At 41.8% G+C, this 23,444-nt stretch overlaps 1 protein-coding gene across 13 annotated transcripts in view; it reads left to right on the forward strand.

Moving 5' to 3' along the window:
* Positions 1–23,444, forward strand: part of Lmpt (four and a half LIM domains protein limpet) — a 92,109-nt gene that overhangs the window by 60,516 nt on the left and 8,149 nt on the right. For 8 of the 13 annotated variants that reach the window (XM_070662563.1, XM_070662564.1, XM_070662565.1 and 5 more), the window contains 5 exons: positions 639–813; positions 1,446–1,679; positions 2,226–2,435; positions 19,547–19,747; positions 20,569–20,743. In XM_070662563.1, coding sequence (XP_070518664.1) covers positions 639–813; positions 1,446–1,679; positions 2,226–2,435; positions 19,547–19,747; positions 20,569–20,743 — 995 coding nt within the window. The other 5 variants (XM_070662559.1, XM_070662560.1, XM_070662568.1 and 2 more) reach the window with 5 other exon arrangements.

Below are 23,444 nucleotides of genomic sequence, written 5' to 3' on the forward strand. Positions count from 1 at the left end.
TCTTAAATTTCGCAATGCTGCAATAATTCTTTATTTACCGTTTATATTTAATGCATTTTTCAGTTGTTAAAGCTTACCTTTTTATTTTCTTCTAATTTTTTTTTTATGTAGAAATTACAACAGTCGTTATTCTCACCTTTTTATGGCATCTTACTTTATTAACAGCTCATTTGACGTTTGATTTAATTAACTAACGCAACAGTGGCACTTAGCTTAAGAGCGTAATAAATCAGTGAATTGGTAAAATAATAATAATTTTTGCAAAGCTATTGGCGAACGTTTTATACAATTAACTGAGTAATGATAAATAAAAGTTACAAGAAAAATACAATTAGATTTTCACAAAAAAAAGAAAAAATTAATAGTATTGTATTCTGCTTAATTATGTAATTATCGACACATGAGCGTATGAATAGGTAATAAAAGTTTATTGGATACTTTATTACAGCACCCCATTTCTAGAGTTAATCAACTACACGCGACAAATATTTATCGAAGGACCTTTTTTTTCCTTAATAAAAGAGATTTGATTGAAAGATTTTAATTGAATCACGCATAATGGACAAATTTTGTTGCACGAGTTAAAGAACTGACGTTTAAGTGACGTGTTTTTTATTTTTATTTTTTTTTTTTTTCAGAAAAAACTGCACTAGCTGCAAGTGTCCACGCGAGGCTCACGATGTTTGCCACGAAGAATGGGTGTCTGTCAGATCCCGTTTGGGACTTAAAGGCGACGAATCGAACGGACCTATCGGTGTGGACCCCAGAGAAAGAGGCCTCGCCTGGGCACCTCCTGGACTTCCATCGCATAAGGTTTTTTCCTCTTTGTTTTTTATATTTCTATATATTTCATAAAACTCGTTTTTCTTTAATTTTTTATCGTTGAGCCGATTAAAAATATCTCTTTAAAAGTTTTTCTTTTTTTTTTTTTTATTTATTTATTTCAATGTCGTGAAACGCATTCGTCGCTGTGCAAGCGGAGTTCGCGCATTTAACCAAGGCGGTTTTCCTAAACGGCCGTTTGCGGTTTATATCGCGAAGCGAATGGGATAATAACGGGTGATTGTGGGTGGATAAAAGGTAGGAGAGAAGCGTGCATAACAAAATAGACGTGCAAAACGTTTGACGACCGGCGAGAATCTTGGCGTGCCGCCAATCTTCAATATTTTTCAAAAAATCCCGTGGCGAACATTATGGCTCAGAATTGGTTTTTATCACCTCCCCGTGCTTTATTACGGTCGTTCCTAATTTTTTTACGAGTCTGACAGCCACTCGCGATAGATTAGCACCGCGATGCATTTACGATGTTTCCAGTACTCCGCGCGTGACAATAAATCGCGTAAATACACATCTCGTTAAAGTTGCTATAACAATTATTTTACCTTTTATTGTACATGTAAAATTACACAGTTTATGTAATAAAAAAGAATTATTTTAATCCACAGGTGGAAGAATACTTCTCGATGCTACCGGAAATCGCTGTACCAAGACTCGGCACGCCCGGCGAGCGTCACAGAGATCGCCAATTGACGTTCCAATTGCCTAAACAGGACTTAGCGCGAGCTTACTGTCGCCACTTAGATCCCAAACATGCCAGCAGCGCAGATGATTTTATGGCCGCCAGGAATGAGATCGCTCTGGACATCGGTAGCGTGCAGGAAGTTGTCGAGAGAGATCTCGTGAGTTTTAACTGTTTTACAAGTATTAAAAAAAAAATTTATTAATATTTAATGTAATATATGCACTGAAAGGCAAATATGACATTTGCAGCGGTTAGCGTACGTAATTTCCCCCCGCTCGATTCCCTCCCTCGGCCGCCGTGGACTTGGGTGGTAGTAGAAGGGTGCGTTCCCCCTCAGTCCTCGGCAACCCGCGCTCCGTTACGTACGTGTTGCGGCGCTTCGTGTGTGATAGTGTGTGACTTTACGGACACCACGCTAAGGACACGTACGCTAGCCGCCGTGCCGAAGCAAATGCCATATCTGCTTTTCAGTGTACATATAGAAAATATTTTGTCGTAAAAAAAAGCTCGTAAATTGTATACAATTCACGAGCTTTTTTTACGACAAAATATTTTCCAATATTTATTTATATTTTCCAATTTATTTTTAATGTCACCTCATAAGGTGACATTAAAAATAAATTGGAGCGCGCGACGTTTTGATGTAAGGAATCAACATTGACGTCCATTAGAAGTTTCTAATAACCAGGATTTTGCCTTTCAGGAGTGCGGCGCGTGCGAATCGCCTTTGAAATACGGCAGTCTCGCTGTGTCAGCCAGTAAATTGGGTCTCTTCTATCATCCAACGTGCTTCAGATGCGAGGATTGCAAAGAGCTCCTGGTCGATCTTGCTTATTGTGTACACGAGGATGTGCTTTATTGTGAGAGGCATTATGCGGAACAACTTAAACCGAGATGCGCAGCATGCGATGAGGTGAGTACTTATATTTGTATTACATATTTTAAAATAGTACGATTATTGTTTAATTAAAATAAATCGTGTCCGGTGATTATCCCTGCTTAAAAAGTTTTGGTACTTTGACTGCATAATGTGCAGTAATATAAGAATTTTATAATTTAAAGAAAAATAATTTTATAGAATTTTATTTTAAATTACATTTATTTTAAATAACAAATGTTAATGTCACATTAAAGTTTTTAAATGAGAATTAAGTACAAATCTCATTTTGTAACATATATAGAGATTTCTAAATTTTTCATTAATAAATTAATTATGATTGGCGTAGGAATAATTAGAGACACTTGGAGTGGATAAAATATTGTGTTTATTTAAAAAGCACATCCATTATTTACAATAATGAGATTATAGCTATGATAAAGAGAATTATCGTTGGGCGTTAACGAAGGAAAACCGGCGCAGTAGTCGAAGTAGGTAATTGTCAGACCGCAGTGGTTAACAAGTTTATCCTCAGCCTTCTGCTTTACCGGCAACGGTACTGTCTACTTAATTCGTGAAACAACTATTTGCGAAATCGTCATTAGCGATCGTATACGAATGGCCATAAAGCGCCTGTGCTCGATAAAAGTAAAATTGTACAAAAAAATAAAATAAAATAAAAATAAAAAATAAAAAAATAAATAAAACAACGCGAAATGTAGATTTACGAATAATAAAAAAAAGGTGGAAGGATTACAGTCGCGGTATTTAATGGTTTACATTTTAATACTGAAACTCCACAGAATCAATTACGCGCAATCCGATCGTATCTGATATTCCTTCTCGGGACGTCGACGAAGTCGTCTTATCCATGTAAGGCGTTCTCGCGACGTCGTAAGGCTGTGCCTCGTATCGTACATCATTTCGCGAGACGTTTATTACACCGACGGCATTGCCTTTGCATTAAGAAAACCTGAAATCTCAGTGACCCAAATATAAACGTTGCCGTCAAGGTGGACGTTCGAATCGGGCTCGGCAATTTGGTTTTCAATAAACACATTTTTTTTCTAAATTTTAATTGATTTTTCCACGAAGACGCGAATCTTTCGAATGAGATTCGCGAGGCAAACTGATCTCTGTCGCGTGTAATTGAATTTAATATTATCCGTGCAGTCGTTTAAAATGAAACTTTCAAGTATTTGCATTTTTAATAATAATATGTTGCAATTTGCGTATAATTTTTGGGTCGTATTTGTACGTTACGAAATACTACATAAGCTGATGCAATATGTGGAATTAAGAAAGGCGTTAGCCTTATTAAAATATCCGAAGAATAATATTAAACGTCGCGTGATTGCACGCTGTTGTTTCGCTTGTTGCATAGAAACTGGGCCACTTTCGGCTTTATTTAGATGAACGAAAATAGAGATCGAGTAAGATAGCGGAGGAACATCATAGTCGGCCGTTCGTCACTTTCGGAACTGCGCAATGCAAATTATACTGCGACAACGCGAGCCGCCGATTTATGCGCCAAGATTCTCAGTTTTTCATTGTGAACCATGAAGCCAGTTGGCGGGTCGTAACAATTTACACGAAATATTACGTCAAAGACGTTGACAATAATAAATATATTTTTATTAAGCAATTTAGAAACACTGAGCATTCTGAAGAGCTTATCATAAATTTGTTCACGTCAATCAAAAAAATTTTATTAGTTTCAAAATACGCGAAGAGCCTTCCGTCGCTTTGAGTCCGAAGATTATTGACGTTCCGGCATAATACTTTTTTATGGAAGATGACTTCAAACTAATTAAAAAAAAAACATCTAATATTCTAAATTAAATAATAAAATTAAAATAAATTGAAATAATTACATTAAAATAAATTAATAATTAAAATAAAATTTAAAAAATTAACGGAATAAAATAAAAGTCCTTAAGGGTCTTGCGAGGTCTTTTACGTTATACTGCTGTAATTCATGTAGTGTACGTTTACATAATTTGATTTACGTAACACGGATTCTTCGAAGTCACAGAGTTCACCCACAAAATATGAAAAGTATCAGCTGCTTCGTCGAGAAATATTGGTCGAAGCTGGTTTTAATCCAACCGGAAGTCGCGCCGGTCGGTAATCTATTTTAATTCCTTGTCGAAGCTCCCACCACGATGGGATCTAGAGACTGACCCGTTCGGGTCTTTTATTAGAGCCAGTCAGAGAGTTTCAGGAAGGGAACGAAAGACGACGAAAGCGCGCGAATAAATCTAATGTCCTTATCGCGGTAGTATGATATCCTTTTGATCCGTACGGAAAAAGCGGGTAACTCTTCTCTAGTCTGTCGTACCGATTGACAAAATACGACAAATAAAAAGAAAAAAAAAGAAAGAAAAAGAAAAAAAAACCAGTGACCGCGCCTTTCCCTGACACGAAATCCTTCGTGACGAGCACGGCCTGCGGTCATTCGAGAAAGGTGGTTTTGGATTTCGGTAAGTGAAGTGCGCCAGCGCGTAGTCAGACACGGTTGCGCGATAATCGCTCGAAGGAAAAGTGTTTACGGGTCCGACTGCCAAGGCGTCTGAAAGATCGGAATGAAAAGTCGTCGCGTAAAAGTCATGTGGGACGGTAAGGACTTTGATGAAATGACCCACACGCTAATCGATTTATGTCTGTACATCTGATAATAAAGTACGCAAACACTGCCCTCCCCCGAACAAAGCACACATTTTTCCCTCTCCCATTTGCACCCGCGGGGACATCTCGCGAAATTACAATGCGCGCCTAAGGATACAAGACAGATTACACAGAGACAAATTCACGTATACATATATTTGCGATGTCGCGACGGTGTAAATTAGAGATTGTTCCGCCCGCGGCGAAAATGACGTGATAATGAAATAAGAAGCAGTGACGACCGGTTGCGATAAAAATTAATGTATATTAAATATTGCCGGCATAACTTGTCCGAAAAGATCGCGCGTAAAAACGTAGCGGCAGCTTACTTCGGCACAAAATCGCAAAATATTCTCGATATAAATGGCGGTCTCGATTTTTGTGGGTGTACGCGGTTGCTTTGGTACGATCGCCGAAGCTTTCCATCGAAACTTTGCAAGTGTTCTGAGCACCGAACTAGCGACCGGCGGGTTTTATATGAAAGCATAGCGTAACAATGGCGCAACGTGTCGTAATAGCGTCACCGTAAAATTCTGGCATATTGTCTATTTCAGCGAGCACCATTTTTACAACGTGCAACCGCTGCATGAAAATCGATATTATGAACCGTTTACCAGGGCTTGATAACTCTTTAATATCAGTTTTATACGTAGTCTCGAATAACTTCTATGTTCCACGTAAATTAATTGCAATTAAATTACGCGCTTTAAATTACATGGGCACTCGCGTCAAAGTAATTTATCAAGCAGTCGTTTCTTGATCCACTAATTTATTGCCGAGGCATAAACTGAAAATGTAGCCGAGGCAACATGAACAAGCATAAACAAACAGTAAATAAACTGCGGTTTGGTCTCTAGTTCCAATTGTGTAAAAGCGTGGTTTTGCTTTTAGATGCAATTTATTACGAATGTTGGTTAAAGCTTTTAGTGGCAAAAGATCATTATCCGTTCAGCTCGATGCCAATTCAAACGGCTAAAAATGTATCTGTAAACGCGCTCATTTGTGTTAATTATAGCTCATTCACTTGACTATAGTAATGTAATATAATTCTTTTGACCAATTAAATTTTGATCAGTGCAACAAAAACATATTTTAAATATCACAATATTTATTTATACGTACATACATATATTAATATTGGAAAAAAAAACTCTGTTGCGATTTGAGTAACATAATATGAATAATTAACGTTTCACGTCGTTATCACTTTGATGCATTAACAATAGAAATATTTGAGTCTAACGGTGCTGAGACGTTCATTAAAAATAATTAAAATGTCAGTGACACTTTTGTCGGTAAGAATGCCATGCGATGGCAAGGGGTTGCGCGCTTCTCGAACACCAGACATTCTAGCTAGGTCTTTGCACTTGACCATTTCCTGGTTGCCAGAGCTGCGTTTTATCTTGATCGGCCAGACTAAATTTGTCATTCTTAATCACTTCCGGGATTTTTATTAAAGTAAACAGCTTTAAATTTTGAGAATTATTTTTATGATCAATTTTCAAATGTCTGTGATATTTTAAAATATTTTCGTACGCTTTAGTGAAATTGCGTTAAATTATATTTATTACGGATACACCTTTTCCGCGCTTTCCTGCAAATAATTTCAGGAGGAAAAAAAATTTGAGGAATTTTGTGAATAAAATTTATTTCGCGCAGCAATTTTTTTTTCTTTTTTTTTTTCGTATTGCTTCGCAAAACATTACGCGGTCTGATACCATATAACAAATAGTACAGTTCAATAATAAATATTTCGCAATAAAAACAAGTTTGCAATATGCAGCCCACAATTTAGGTCACGCGCCACCAACGTGTATTAAATTTAAGATAAAAGAAACCGTGGGGAGCAAAAAGAGCGAGAAAGAGGATTGTATTAACGGCCCCGCGAGCTCGTGAAACGAGATCACGGCCGATTGGATGTAACGTGTACCCGATGTCATGTCGAGAGAGACGAGGGCCCGCGGTCCCGAGGGAATAATCCCGGCCGCGGTCTAGACTTCAGTTCCGTCGACTTTAATCTAAATCGGTCGGCTCGCGAACGAGTTGCGGGGCTTTTCAGATCCGGTGGCACGCTTTTCTTCGACCGTGGCCACTGGTTCGATCATCGACCGAAATAGCATTGGCATTGTTCCGTTTCCCTCCAGAAGAACCGGCTCTCTCGGGTGCGGGCAAGGAGGTCGACTAATTTCGACCTCCACCGCTCGCCGATCATCATCGGTGCCTCTGATAGGATACGATGTCGCGGGGCACGCGTTTCTTTCACATCTGGATTATACGCCCATCGATCTCTCTCAAGAATTGAAGTGTTTGACGTTGGCCTTTTTTTTTACGGCTCATCGATTAGCCATTTACCTGGGAACGGCGCGCACACACGCGGGGAAAGACTGCTTCGAGCCCGTTCTTGGCTTTTACGGGCAGAGTCAAGGTCCTCCGCTTAACGCGCCCGACAAAGCGTAGGTCCGTTTGTATGCTTAACGCTTTAACGGCTCACTGTTGAGCACCGCGGGGCTATTTATAACATCAAATTGACATCATATAGACATCTCTTTTATCATTTACTCGTTTTTTTTTTTTTAATCGTATTAAGATGTAAAATATTTTAAAATACTTTTTGAAGAAGGATCAAAACTGTAAATGTTCATAAATAGTTACAGCCGTAATTACAGTAGTTAATGAGCCGAAACGATGTACGGTCTCTTGTATTACGGATCGGCTAGCCGTGCAGAATTTCTCAGATTAATCACGATTGCGTGCCAGTGGACACTCGACGCGTCGGATAATCTGACGAGTAAATTCGCGAAGCGAGACGTCGCGAAACGCAGCGCCGATTTATTTTAGTTTGCATCCCGATACGCTGTCGACATACACGTTTATTTTAGGCACCAGTCGGGGAAGTGGTCCGGACCGGTGGATTGCGCAGCCGATGCTCCATCACCCACTCGCGTGCCTCACGATTTTTCATTCTCCAATTCCATTGCACGTCTTCGTGGAATTTTAATGGAGCGTATCGCGCCTTCGGTGAAAAAAAAAAAAAAAAGAAAAAGAGAACAGTCCGATAAAACGTAGAACTAAGTTTTAGTGCATTTTAAATTCTCCTCAATTTAATATTTTAATTTCGAAAAATTAATTATCGTGTCGATGTCTTCTTTATAATTTTAATCTCCTCTTTTATTAAAAAATTTCCAATTAGAATTTCAAAAAGCTCTTGTTTCGCGTTTACATCTGCCCACTGCACGAGCGAAACGTTTCGACTTCCGTCGCGCAACGAAGCACGCAGCTCGATCTCAATGAGAAAACGCGTGCCGTCATTTATTACGTGTTTTTATTGCGCCTCTGCATTTTTGTCATGCGATCGCATCGCTATCTTCTCGCTTGCTCGCCTTGCTGCGTCGCAACTTCGACGCGATAAATCGACGAGTTGCCGCGGGGGAGGCGGCGCCAGTCGCTTTCGTGAAAGTCGATTTCTCGGATTCCGTCGCATTTAAGTCTCTCGCATTTTCGTGGCGTCGCTCGCGAATACGGATCGTTGAAGGTTCGATAAGAGACCCGATCCCGGGGCCGCCGCTCCGATATCCTCACTTTGGAGGCGCGCCAGAGCGATGTACCGCGCGCAAAATGCGCGGTATCGGGAATCGCGAAATTCTGACGTTGATCCGTACAAACCGATGAGGTAACCGAAATAAAATCTATCGAGTGACGCCAGAAGCTCACTCCGCTCTCGGGATAATCACAAGCCGAGAAACGTCGGCGTTAACGTGCCGCCTTTAACCGCGGATATTCACCGCGCGTGCGGAATGAAACGTATCTGGCGCATCGAACACAGAGCCGGCTTAGAATTGCAGTTGAATTATTCTTGACCCTGTTAATAGTCGCGCGGAATTCTACTTCGACCATTACTCGGGCACATAAATCCTTCGTATTTTCCACCAACGAATTTAGAACTGTTTGAATTGAATGGGTTCGCTTCAAGATGCGTTTTATTCGGATGCGATTTGATATTGCGGAGGAAAAGTAAAAAGTACCTTAGCAGTTAATAAAAGCGCACGAGGCTTCGACGCGCGATTACTCTCGGCGATATAAAGCGATAGCAGAGAATCATACGCGTTAAGATGTTTATTACTTATAGAATTATTATAGAGTTAATCTCGCCTATGTTTCACCACGCTCCGTTGACATTTGCAATAACGCGATGGAATTTTTATCTTGGCTGATAATAGTCGAAGTGAAAAGGAGAAATAACAGATATCAGATAATCAGGCTAGATATGAATCAGATTAAATCGTCAATTGAGTAACGCCAAGCTGGTGCATATATACATAATCGTATATTAAAACCCAAACGTTCTGTTTACCTCTTTAAATATCAGATTTACGCCTCTGGCAGCAATACGAGACTGCCGGCGTCAATGACGTGGACGAAATATTCGGAACGTTCTAACGAACTAGAGTTGCATTCGATGCGCTCACACTCAAATATCGTCGAGTTTGCTTTTTCCTCGTGAACAAGCTGCGTTTATTAAACGAACACGATCGATGGCCGAGGATATTGGCAGCCAACGCGACGGCGACGGCGAGTGCCGCCTTTACTCTGCGGCTACGAAATCGGCATTGCTAATTACCGTCCGCGCCAATCGATCGCATCGCGCATTAAGGACTGGGATTCGCCGTTCAGGGACATTCGGGCTAACTTTAGCCTTTACCCGGGGGCCCCGCGCATCGTACCCGACACGTCCCGCGACCGTCGACGTCGACGTCGAGACATAACGAGCCGACGGCCACCAGCCTGGCCAGCCGCTTTTGCCCGCGGAAAATAAAACAGTGCTCCGGCCGCCATCCGGCCGCATGGATAAGCCGATAATCGCGTGAATCGGACATGATCCTCGCGTCCGGACAGCCGCTCATTCTGTACAGACACCGGGCGCCGAAGGGGTAGAGAAAGGCAGGGAAAAGGGGGTGGAAAAAAAAAAAAGAAAAAGGAGCCGAGAGGCGCGGGACCGCCGTCTACGTCGACGAGTGGAGAACGTGCACTACGTTCTTAGTGGTGGATCAGAGTGACGCGTGGGTGGTCCGGCCCCTCTCTCGCGATCGCGTAATCGTCGTCTGTCTTCCCGGTGACGTCACTGACACCAAGAATTACTGCCGTGGTTTCGAGAGACCCGGTGGTCTCGCACCTCGCACCGCGAACCCGCCTCGCGCGAAAAGGTCGAGGGCCTTCCGATCCGGACGATGCTTTCAGGAGGGAACGCTGGGATACCAATGGCACTTCGGAAGAACTTAGAGAAATATCGAGAACGTTACATAAAGTGGAGTCTCTCATGTATTGTACCGCTTGTTATTTGAACGCGACTGCGAGAGATCTCAGGAAGTCTCAAATTTGTCTCACGCCGGAATCGTCGCTGGGCACTCCCCTCGAGAGAACGTTGGCGCCGCGCCGAATGGAGAACACTCGCAGGAATATTTCTGAGGATCCTGCGTGAATCCGAAGTAAAAAATAAGTGTTGGAATTGAGTTCTCGCGCTCGCGCGGCGCCTGCCAAAATTATCTCACATCGACAGGAATACCGGAGTACTCATCCACACTTGTGAGATCACGAACTGCGACTGTTTTCGAAATAAAGATTTCGCACGTTCTCCCGATCGCGCGGTATAGATATCGTGAAAATGATCGAAGAAAGGTAGGCATATTATTCCAAGGATAACTTCCGCATAACTTCCAGAAACTTAGCGCACTCCACTCCCTCGCCCTCTTTCTTTCGTTACATCATTCGTCAACGATTTCCCAAGCAGAAAAAAAAAAAAAGAAAAGTACTGGACCGCATACGGCAATTTCCGTTGAATGAAAAAAATCTGCGCTCGATATTTTTTAAATAAGAAAAAAATTTGTTGCATAACTGTCGTTTGATATTTAATGACGTTTGCGAAGTTAAAATTAGCAGCGATGCGATCTTGTTTGATGAAAAGTGAAGAATTAGATCATCATTCGAAACGCTGCCAGAACATGATTATTTATAGCTAATTGAAAGTACGAGAACACTCATTTGAATTGTGCAACGGGACATCTGACAAGTATAACTAACAATACGAGCGGAACTGCAGTTTCAATAATCGATATTATTAAAAAAAAAAAAAAAAAAAAAGAAAAAGAAAAAAAAGTATTAGTTAAAAAACGCACATGAATTTCTGTCTGGAAAATAAATTCACGAAGCATTCTCGCTCGAGGATAATTCGAATTACTCTCAGCGATTAATTCCAAGATGGGTTTATTGCTGTCGGTGTTGGTCGGCTGCGTCGGTGTGCTGGAGCTGCTGGCGTGCCTGCGACACGCGTCTGACAGCGTGGTGATCAGCATTAATCCACCGACACCGTGTCTCTCGTATCACGAGCCGGCTAGCAATGACATACAGAGTATTCATGACTCGCTTTGCAGCTTCAGCCACTCCATCGACGTAAGACTGCCACGCGACGCCCGGCACAAGCTCGAAAACTTGCACGAGTACAGTCTGAGAGTGCGGAACGAGCTTCGGTCTTTGGACAGAAACTACGACGGCCGAAGCACATTGTCGGAATGCAGCACCAGGTACTTGCTCGGCGGCTCTAGGCCGGACTCGAGGCTCAGTCCGGATTCGAGGCTCAGTCCAGACTTTAGTTATCTCGTACGAGAGGACGACGGAACGTGGACCGTCCAAGCCGAACGACCCCACAACGATCACGACAACGATGACGAAGACGATTACGTCAAAACGAAAAAAATTCTTGAGGAAATCAATACGGAAATCAGAGAAAGCTTACAGGATGTCGCGCGATCGCTCGCGCCGCCTGAGCCGAGTAAATACGTCAGGATACCGACGCCGATCCCATTTTCTCACGAGCAAAGTAAAATATCCGCTTCCTCGAGCGAAGTGGACACGTCCTTCGACAATGATTCAGGCAATGAAGCGCCCACCATGAGATCATTTGACGAGTTTCCGATTATTAAAAAGTACAAAGACTCGCGGTCAGCGTCATCGGTCGACGAATCCGATCACGAGGAGAAAAAAATCACGCGAAGGCCGCTGAGAAAATCCTCCTCGAAATCTCCAGATTTATCGAGAAAATCGAAAAACGCCGACATTTCCAAAAGAATGAAAAAGCTTTCCGACGATCTTACGAAACTCAACTCGGCCATTCGTCTGGCCGTCGAAGAGAACGAAACGGAGAGGACCTTCCCCAGTCAGAAAAAGCCGAGATCCGGCAAATCCTTTACTACGATCGTGAGAAAGCCTACGAGGCTAAAATCCAAAAACGCGGAGGTCAGTAAATCAGCGGAGAATTTGAGCGCGAAAAAATCGAAGAAAAATCGCGACCCGGAGCGCCGCAAGTCTGACATATCTGTGCAGACGGTCTGCGATTTGTTGAGAGACATGTCGACGAACACGTCTCCGACTAATAGCCCGTCGTTGTCTAGATCGGAGAGCAAAAAGAGCGTCTCGGTAGCAGTACAGACTATTTTGGAAGATATACTGCTGGACGACGAGGCCTTAGAAGAGCTAGTCAACAACGTCATCGGACTCTCTGAAAGCAGAAGGGACATGTCCTCGCGAGGCAGCTCTGCCAGAAAATCTTTCAAGAGCAAAAGATTTCGATCCAGCTCGAGAGATCAGTCGGACGACCAGGATAAGCAAATTTACGCGGCGACCAACGCCGTCACCTCCGTAGAACGAAGAACCAGAACGGAAGCGTTGAGGGTATCTAGCTTCGAAGACGCCAACGAGGAAGATTACAAAAAGATCAAGGATGTCATTTTCGACAATGCGGAGGGGCTATATATTTGGAGGCGAAGAGAGGATTCGAAATTAAAATCATCCCTCGAGGAGGACGATGACGAATTCGTGGACGCGGAGGATGTGAGTTCCGGAAAGCCACCTATACAATACACGACACCTGACACCGATCAGAACAAAGCATTCTGGGTAATACGCTAAACCAAAAGTCACTTTATAATTGCTTAAATCCTTAAATATTTCTGTAAATGTTACAGAAATAGTCGTAAGTATTTTAATACCGACGTTGGAATTAATTTAATTACATATTTATATCGAGTTCTTTAAATGCTTGTTTATTAATTGGATTCGTGCAATTATAAAATACGTGGCTTCTATTAATACACCACAAAACGACGATTCTTGTAGAACAAAATCGATCTTGAATCGTAGTAATAATTTCCAATTTAATAAATAAAACGTAAAACTGCCGAAGATAAAATAATAAAAATAATTATGAAAGTTGGGCTCGAAAGAAAATTGTGAAAAGGGATTTCCTCTCTGTATTTACTTGCCGCGTCCAGAATCCGTGCATTTATAGCCACGAGTAGGTTTCACGAAACGGAATCTTTTAATATCCGGCGTATTTGACGGCTAAAAATAATCGTTGATCAACGATTTTTATTTCCGCGGTGCAATGTGTCAATAAACATTATTCGACGAGATGATTCAGATAAATCGGCGAGTTCACTAACTTTATTTTTCGCTCCGCTGAGAGAGAAAATCTCTCTCGCGTTCAGACACGTCCCGCGGAATCTCGTACAAGTCGCTTCCGATCTTGCGCAATACTTGTTCCCAAAATATTTCGAATATTTGGCTACGCAAAGTAAGCATTAGTTACTAAAGAATCCCACGCACGTTTTATCGTCAGGCGTTTTCGCCCACTTTTCCGAAACAAGTAGCCAAGTATTGACGTTACGGCAGCCGAACGTTTGATTGCTCATTTGCAATTAAAATTACTGTCGCTAAATTATCACCGAATATTCGTAAAAATCAATATCCGTGTAATCTCTAGGATTGCGTAATCGCGCGATATATTATTTCAAATACATATATTTCTGCACCTCGTCGTGCAGACGGCGGATTAAAACTTTAGACAGCCTACTATTTCGGCGACATAAAAACTCGTTCTGCTGGTCGAGGAATCGACTGATATTCGCATCGCGTGAGTGTGTCTGTCAAAATTAGAAATCGCGCCCGAGACGTATAAAAAAAAAAAAAAATACCCACGACGTTCCAGCACCGCGAGCAATTACGACGCTGGAATCAATTAGCGCCGGTTTGTTTTATCAGCGCAACTTTTGGGGGCGCAAAGGGAATGTATCTCGCGAAGTGGACGCTCTCGTATCGGAACCGAGTACACAAACGCCGTGACAAAACGCACTTGATACTCGTGCGGAACTTTCGTCGGTGCCGCGGCGTTTATTGGTGCCGTGTGCTTCTCGCGTGGGGTCTCCCAAAATATCAATCTCATACGCGTCTACAAATAATATACGTATACATTGCGCGCGCGCGTTTATCCAGCACGACACTTACACGACACCGGCGAGACCGCCGAAATTCATCGGATGCCTCATTCTTTTTCGCGCCGCGAACCCGTCGTCGGAATATTTTTAATCTCCACCCTCTTCCGGCCCTCCCGTAATATTATATTACCAGCGAGCGTCCTTTATCTCCGCCGTGACATCTCGCTATCTCGATTATTTACGAGCAGCTATTTCGATACTTTATTTATTAACGTACACGATTAACGATAACCGATGTAATTCCGCGTTTTACGACTATTTGAATTACACGTGATAAAAATGCTCGCGGTTTATCGTAATGGTAATCTTAAAACGACGTTTTATTCCCTAGAAAACCAAGACTAATATAATTTTTTTTTTTTTTTTGTTTTTTACAAATTACTATCACCGGTCACTTTGAAAGATAGGCGTACATTTTTTTTCGGTTTTATCTTCTCGTTACTCCTGTGAATCGAGGAACCGGCAGACTCGCGTTCCACGTCACGCGGATTAACGTTCGCCCGAGTCTTTTCACGTGTAGGTGGCCGAGGTATTGGTGATGTGTGAAAACATTCCGACCCAATTACCTCGCCGATTGCTCTCTCTTTCTCTCTTCGTCTCTACTTTTCGTTCGAGTTCTATTTTTCCACGCTCCCACGCGCGTGGCTCGGAACCACCTGTTTGGCAAGGGATCAAGACGCCGCCGCGAAGCTTTTTCTTTCTTTCCTTCTGTCTCTTTTTTTTAATTTTTTTTTTTTTTAACGAACTCGAGAAGAAAAAATCGACGAGAAGCACTGAGTCACAGGGTGCATTTTTATAATCGCGTAACCCAGGCAATCCGATACCTTCGCAGCGAACGGCGGCGCGAGCAAGCGTGCCAATAAGGGATGATCTCTATTTTCGCCGGCTAGATACATAAAATTAAAAAAGATAGATATAACACTAAATGTCAAAGTGTTAACGGTACGGTCTCGTCGCAAAACTCATCGAAAGTCGCGAGTGGAATGCTCATGGTTGATCGTAAACGGTTCGGTTTATGGTCGCGCGCCGTCACTCTTAAAGAATATTTATACCGCGCTTTTATGAACTAACGGAGATTTGTTGTGTCCCTCTGACCACAAGTCCGCTATTTTTATTGCGGCAACCTTTCGCGAGGAGACTAATTAATCACTCCCTACGCTTGAGAAATGAAACAGAAAGAGAAGCGAAACCTGGGCGACATTTATGCTTCTTTCGTGCTTTATTTTACATATGATGTCTGATGTGAGTTGGCGAAATACGTCAGGCAGAAACGTTGGGAAATTATATAACTACTACTTTTAAATAAATAAATGTAGGGGGTGTCTTTTGTTGAACGTCACGCGGAAAATTGTAAGCTAATAATTAAATTTCCCAATTAATATGAGGCATTAATATTCATTGAGGTTTAAGCGCGAAAATTTACAAAGGATAAAATTATTTTAGTTATTAAAAGAATAAAATATATATTTTAGCGAAAACGGTAAGCTTCTGGCTGTAACGTGTTAATTGAGGTCAATCGTAGTAGCCAATCATAAATCGTTAAATTAATTATTCGAGCGCGCATTTGGCTATGAGAAATAGATTCTCGGATATTCAAGCGACTGTCGCATGCGGTACAAGTGGGGCGACAACGACGGCGACGTCGTTGGCGACAGCGACGCGACATCAACGATTTAACACGGCGCATAAAGCTGCAAAGAGATGGATTTAATGAGGCATACACCCGCGTCGGAAGTTTGGAACCCCGTTGCTCTCTCAATATCGAAAGATCCCAGAAGCCGCGCGGAATCAAACCGCTCCGGAATTCACGTCGGACTACAACCGACGTACTCCGTTTTGTTTCTTCGCTCAAATCGGAGATACAGGCAGCTCCATAAATACTCGTAAAAGAAGAGAACCGCGCGAAGAAGAGGAGAAAGTGGGAGGAAGCAACGGAGAAGTCATCGAGAACGTCGGCCGCTGGGATCTGAACTGGAAAATCATACATAAAAGAAGCAACGAGAATGAAGAAGCTCGGAGAAGCTCGAGGAAACGCGGGGGAGGAGAAGGGGGGGAGGAAAAAAGAGGGAGAAAGAGTGGACGGGCGGAACGTAGAAAAGTTGCACCCGGCACACTGCATCGAGATTCGGGAGAAGGAGAGACTACGCCAAAAGAGAGACGAAACAGCAAAAGGGCGACGGAGAAAGGAGAGCGGTCGGACGACGGAGAGAGGAGAGTGCGGAAGAATGAGATGAGGGAGGGTGGCGAAGGGGGCGACAACGGAGAGGGGCGCGTGCGGCGCGTTTCTGGAGTCGTCGGGACGCCGAAAATAGCGTCCCGATATGATGACGCCCGGAGCGGGCCGATCCTAGATTTCAGTCAGTTCGCAAGCTCGAAAGCCGCTGAACAGTAGCAGCCCCGGATCCAGTAGATCTCGCTGCTCCGATTTCTTTTTCTAAACGACGTCGAAAAACTCGCGTACTTCCCCTCTCTCTCTGTCTCTCTCTCTCTCTCCCTTGCTCTTTCTCTTTTTCTTTTTCTCCCCTTCTCGTTTTCCTCTCTTCTCGTGTCCTTTTCACCCTTTCGAGAGAATCGCCCGAATACGACAGTCCGCAGTTGATTCTGTCGCCTAGGAGAGAACGGATCGCGACGACAGAAGACGGAAGAGGGTAGAACACAGAGATGGCGGACGTAGACAGTGTAGTGTACACGACCACTGAGCGCAAGGTGCGCAAAGTGAAGAAGACGACCAAGCGTCGGGAAAGCCACGATCAAAACGCGTCGGAGGTCACGATCACCGAGGTCGACAGCACGCAGAACAACCACCACGCCATCGAAGAGTATGTGCTGGCTGACGATACAATCCGGCAGACCCGCATAGCCTCTTTAGCACTTCTTCTTTCTTACGTTTTCGTCTTAACGACGGCCCGTCATCGTCGTCGTAATCACCGTCGCGCTCATCACGATTCGCGTCATCCGAGAACGGGATTTTGCGAGCGTCACCCCCGAAAATTACGCGCGCGCGATCGTAATGCGAACATTCGGAAGCCGGTCGCGCCAAGTTTGTTGCCGATTTCAAGTGATTCTTTTTTTTCTTTTCTTTATCAAGTAGAACCACAATGTAAATCGTTAAAAAGTAGTGATCCAAAATTGCTGAAAAATTTTTGACGCCCCATCCCAAGAAGCAACACATTTTTTTTTTGTAACAAACGATACGTTCGTTTCAGTAATTCGTCTTTTAAATTTTAATAACGACATTTAAAAAAACTTTCAGCGTGCTGTGACTTCGTTTTTCAATCGCGACGATGGAAGACGACGATGCGTTCAATCACAGATACCCTTTTACTCTGTTCGCTGGAACCCGTACGGTTTACGAGCGGACGAAAATACTCGCGGGTGTAGAAAGATTAACTTCAGGCATCGCGTTTCAATCTCGTCACGCAAAGACCGCACTTGCCGTATCTAAAACGATATCACTCGTCGTGAATGATCCTCTCCGGATATCCTCCTGACATTTCGTGACTGCGGATCACAATCCGGCGGACGTACCTTGCCGTATCTTGGCAAGGACTAGGGTGACGCTCCAGGAACTCGAACCTTTCCAAAATTACATAAGAAAAAGAGAAATGGCCCCTTTCTTTCGTAAGACCGCGTGATTATTTTGCCAGCCTTTGAAAACCATTACATGACTTTCTTTTTCTGCTGAAATAAAAAGAACATGTGGGTAGTGTATTTTACTTCTGAAATTGTCAAATTAAAATATTAAATGCAAATAGAAGAATTTTTGAAACAATTTGAATGGAACGATATATTATACGTAAATTAAATATGATATCTGGAGTTTATTGTTTAAAATTATATCAATACGTGTGCCTTGCGTTACTCAAAGCGCCAGGAAAAATTCAAGAGTAATCTGCGTGAGAAAAATTGTACGGTTTTAATTTTATTATTCATGTGTTTTTCAGGAATGCAATTATTGGATATTGCAAAGTATATATAATTTAAAGATCTATATCTCTATTTTCTCGTCATTTGACTGTTTTTCGAAGGCTGCTAAAGCAAGTAAATGCTCTTAAGAGAGCAAAGAAAAAACACTTGTTTCATTCGTGCGATGAAAACGTTTAAAACAAAATTTGTACAGTCATACGCGCGTCACGATAGATATGACTTTGTACAGAAATACTCAGCCAGCACATACAACAGCACTCATCCAAGGTACATATTACCCAGCACGTATCAACGATTCCGTCGATCACGTATAATACATGAACATTAAAGCGATCGAAAGAATTATCAATGAGACTGCAAAACATAATACTTTAATTTTTATTTCCAATTATCTCGAATTAAGGTGGAAGATTATTTTTATCCCCGCAAAACTTTTTGAGGTAACGTTTTAACTGTTGCAAATGATTTTCTCTCTCGGTATTATTATATACTTTTCAAAATCAGCGTATAAATTAAGCACAGCTTAAAATGTGTAGCAAATTTTTTGGCTTGAAGGTAATAACGATAACGAACATAATAAATAATTAAAATTTATAAATTTGTACTATTAATTACAAAAAAAAAAAAAATAACATTATATAACAAACTTAAATAATCGATATATTTTAGACAATCACATTGTTACATGGCGAACATGAAACTACCAATTCCAACAAGAACGTTGCACATTACGTCGTAGTTTGTAGCAATAAAGTCAAAGTACCACTACGCAAACATTGAACGAAACTCTTTCTCGATTAAAACAAACTGATTTACATAAAAATATATACGAAGCAACGTAAACTAAATTAATGACAAATATAACATAAAATATCTCTTCTGTTAAATCGTACTTTTCCTCTTACTTAATCGTGTAGTGGAGTGTGTTCATAAAAAAGAAATTGTAAGGAGTTTAATATTTTTGTATACTGTTTTCAAGTACGTGACAATTAAAAAAAATTTTAATTTTATTACGTTTATTATAATTCGCAATTTTTTACTTTTAATATTTATGGAGCTCCTTATAATTTCTCAATTTGAAGAACATCACACAAGACTTACAAATTTGACTTACCATTAGAAAACATTTTAGTTTCGATACAGAATCATGCAACTGATTGATGTAAAAGCTCTGAGACAATTCTCCACGAGGGCGTCACGAATTCTAAATTCTTGGTATTCGCGTTGCAGTTGATTTTCAGTGGCGAATACACAAAGGCGATGAGCAAGGACTGGCACAGCGGCCACTTCTGTTGCTGGCAGTGCGACGAATCCCTGACAGGACAGCGTTACGTTCTTAGAGACGAGCATCCTTACTGCATTAAGTGCTACGAAAGCGTTTTCGCCAATGGCTGCGAGGAATGCAACAAAATTATTGGCATCGACTCCAAGGTATTTTTGTGAAATAAAACAAATCAGATATGTAACTTGTTAAAAAATTTTTTTTTTTTATTTATTCAGATTAAAGTTTTATTTAATTTAAACAGTTTAAAGTCTGTGCAATATTCCAACGTGTTGATGTTCGAGACAAATATTATTATTGTCGATTATAAGAAAACGAGACGTAACAATAGACTGACGTCTTTTGAGACTGTATATTTGCGTGTGAAAAAAAGAAAAAAAATTTATGCAAAGTCGTGATCGTCCAGAAAATTGTCCTTGAATAATGAATTGAACGTTCTTGGCTAGGTTACGCATTTTCGATGCGTACGCGAACGATAAATTACATTGTCCGCTGGACAGCCTAAAGGCGTAATTAGCGGCCGTCAAATGATTACGAGACCCGGTGTCAATAGATGGAGAGACGCATGGGCGTTGACTTACTCATTTCTAGAAATAGAAGCGATGATGCAGGTGCCGTGTATCGGCTCCGAGCACCGATTTCCGCTCTCTCTTTCCCGCTCGCGATCATTTTATTGTAATATTTCGTTCGCTCCCACGCGCAAAAATCATCGACCTGCGGTGAAGACGTTATTTTCCTCCATGATCATCATCACCGCGCGCAATTACGTAATGCATTTGACTTTTAATAATTTCCGTGATCTCGACATTCGCAATCACTTTTAAAAAATTATTTCGATAATTCAACGCTCAGTAGGATCTTGACTCTTTCGGGATAAAAATTTTTTCAGACTTAAGAGAGACGCAATATAATACAAATAATAAGCGATGAGTAGATAAATGTTATTAACATAGTCTAATGTCATTTTCAGGATTTATCGTACAAGGATAAGCACTGGCATGAGGCTTGCTTCCTCTGCAACAGGTGCAGAGTGTCCTTGGTGGATAAACAGTTCGGCAGCAAGGTGGACAAGATCTATTGCGGCAACTGCTACGACGCCCAATTCGCCAGCCGTTGCGATGGATGCGGCGAAATCTTCCGTGCCGGTACGTAATATCTTAATATCATAGATTCTTAAACTTAATTTTTCCATACTTTAAATAAAAATAAGTGAGACAAAACAGTCAGGTGGGCCAGACGTGTTTCTCGAAAACAAAAGCGTGACTATGCCACGCAGTAGATCTTAATAAAATCAAATATATATTTTCCTAAAAAGTGCCAATGGGAAAATAAGAATTCAGACATTTAAAAAAAGAAAAAAAAAAATGCGGTTGACTCACTGCGCAATGAAATTAACGCAATCGATAAACGTAAATGATAAACGTCCCGAGATTACCGGCTATCTTTGGGCGATCAAATCAGCGATGGGATCGCGAAACGTAAACGAACGTGAGAAGAATGTAATTTACGAAGAAAGATAAATACGGGATAGCAGTCATTTCATAATGAAAGGCCGCGTCAGACGAAACAAATATCCTAGCGATTTTCCACCTACGACCGCGTTAACACTTGCTCTTGATCGATCGTTGGCGAATCGTTCTCCGACAGTGATTCATGGTGTCAGGTACGAGCGCGAACGACCGAGAAAGAAAGAGAAAACCGATAGATCTTGCATTCGGCGTTTCTTATTAAGGTAACTGAGTCAAGGCTCGAGCCTCAGACACGGGCCAATTATTATGAGCCGCTTTAAGATTGAGCACGTCACTTTACGTCTAATTCGCCGGCTTCTAATAGCATTAAATCGTTTTGCATAAACATCTTAATTGAGCTGCATTTATCTTCTTCACGTATTTGGATATCTCATTCCGCCTCTTGAAATATAGGTTTCTTTCTCATCGATCCCGAAGTCGGTAGATTTTTTTTTTTTTTCTCTCGCTTGAAACTTTTTCCGGCCACGCGAATGAACAAGCTGATCGATGCTTCGACAAATATCGCGAACTTACCGATATATTATCACTTGGCGTGAAAATTTACGGCGCACTTTGCTATAATAGTATTCGCTTATCACCGGGATCCAGCTAGCATTGTTCTCACAACGTAGACGTTCATTAGAAACGATTTGCGTGACATATTGATGAAGGTTAAACGGCGTGGGAGTTCGGACGAATTCCAATTTTCCTTCTGACAGATAAAAAAAATTAGCTGACGTCGGGATCAATTGAGAAGTCGTCGGTGTAAATGATTTGGTACCAACGTGTGTCTATATGCGGAGATCGACATTTCGCTAGCGTGCGATTTAATTCAAATACGCCACGAGGTTTCCGATTTCTTTTACATTTATTTCTTTTTTTTTATCACGGCTTTCTCGCGGCATCGGTTATAAAATTTAAAAGACTTTGAAAACAAGTAGGTAAAAATTTAATTAAATAATTTATTTAACCGCCTGTAATCTCAATATTAAAAAAAAATGTGTTAGTGCGTTGCAAAAAGATCTACTTTAAATTAGACAGCAACGCCTGTCGTTCGTATCAAGGTCCGCGTAGTTCTCGACATGGAAACGTGTCGCGTTAAATGAATATAATTTTAATCCGCAATTCTAGTGATGATCAAAACTCCCATTCTGCTGAATCCTTGAGAAACTTGTAACGTGACGGTGATAGAAATATCCTAATCGAAAAGGTAGTGCACGTGATACGTGACGTTAATTGCCAATTTCTTGGGAAACAATTGAATTATTTATTCATCTTATTACTTCGCGTTCTATCTCTTTATAAAAATATCGCGTGGATTATTTCGCGTTGTTCAAGTCAGCGCAATTCGGGAATAGTCTCGCGTACATTTTTCCGGTTTGAAAAGTTAGTTGGACGATCTCTACAGCGCGTCTTTGATCCGCATGGTCCATTCACGATCGAAAGCTGAAGAACGCACGCCCAGATATAATCCGCGGCTGCTAACCAGCGATGGTAAAATGCCTCTCTCGTTGGCTATATAACGGCCAAGTTATCACACGGTAACACACGTTGCGCCTGCCCGCAACGGTGACTCCAGCGAGAGCCGAAGAGCGGTCTGCCTTCAGTGGCTCGTAAGACATCGGCCCAATCGCACGCTCGATTCTAGACGTTCGATTATTCGGCACACCGGAGTTTTCTCTTTCTCTGCGTTATCTCGCGATTTTGCTGCGCTGCTTAATTGATTTGATTTCTTGTTTTTTCTTTTTTTTTTTTCTCTCTTTCTCTCTCGCCTTTCCACTTAAAAAGGAAAAGCTTTTGTAGTTTCCAATTAAAATGCTAGTTCGAATGGACTGATAAACGAGGTCTCGAATTAAAAAGTAATCGCAACTGTGACTATCTCGCATAATTTCTATTTTTACGCCGTCAATTATAATCAGCTCGGGGGGCCCGATCAAGTTCAAAGCGCCGCGCAAAAGTTTCTCGCGAGTTTGCCGCCGGTGGATGCACGCCTGTTTGTTTGTACAAACATTTCGGGAAAAGCTATGGCCACCGACGCGTTAAGTGAACGGCTATCGAGCAAGCTGCACCTGCAGACGAAGACTGTGGGTGAAGAGAGGATCAGAAGGGCGAAAGAGAAGGACGATGATGTCGCGTTCTGCACCATGTTCTCTATGGATGGTGATCCTACATTCAAATGCTGTCTCGGCAAATACTGCCTGATCGGAGACCCGAAGAAGACAGACCCAGGTGACGACCGCGACGATCACTCGTCTCGAAAATTTACTACGTCGCGTCATCGGCATAACTAACGTTTATTAATGAGACCTTCGGTCAATCGCTGCTTGTCACCTGTTGC

Source organism: Cardiocondyla obscurior, linkage group LG10, assembly GCF_019399895.1.
Source record: "Cardiocondyla obscurior isolate alpha-2009 linkage group LG10, Cobs3.1, whole genome shotgun sequence".
Lineage (NCBI taxonomy): Eukaryota > Metazoa > Arthropoda > Insecta > Hymenoptera > Formicidae > Cardiocondyla > Cardiocondyla obscurior.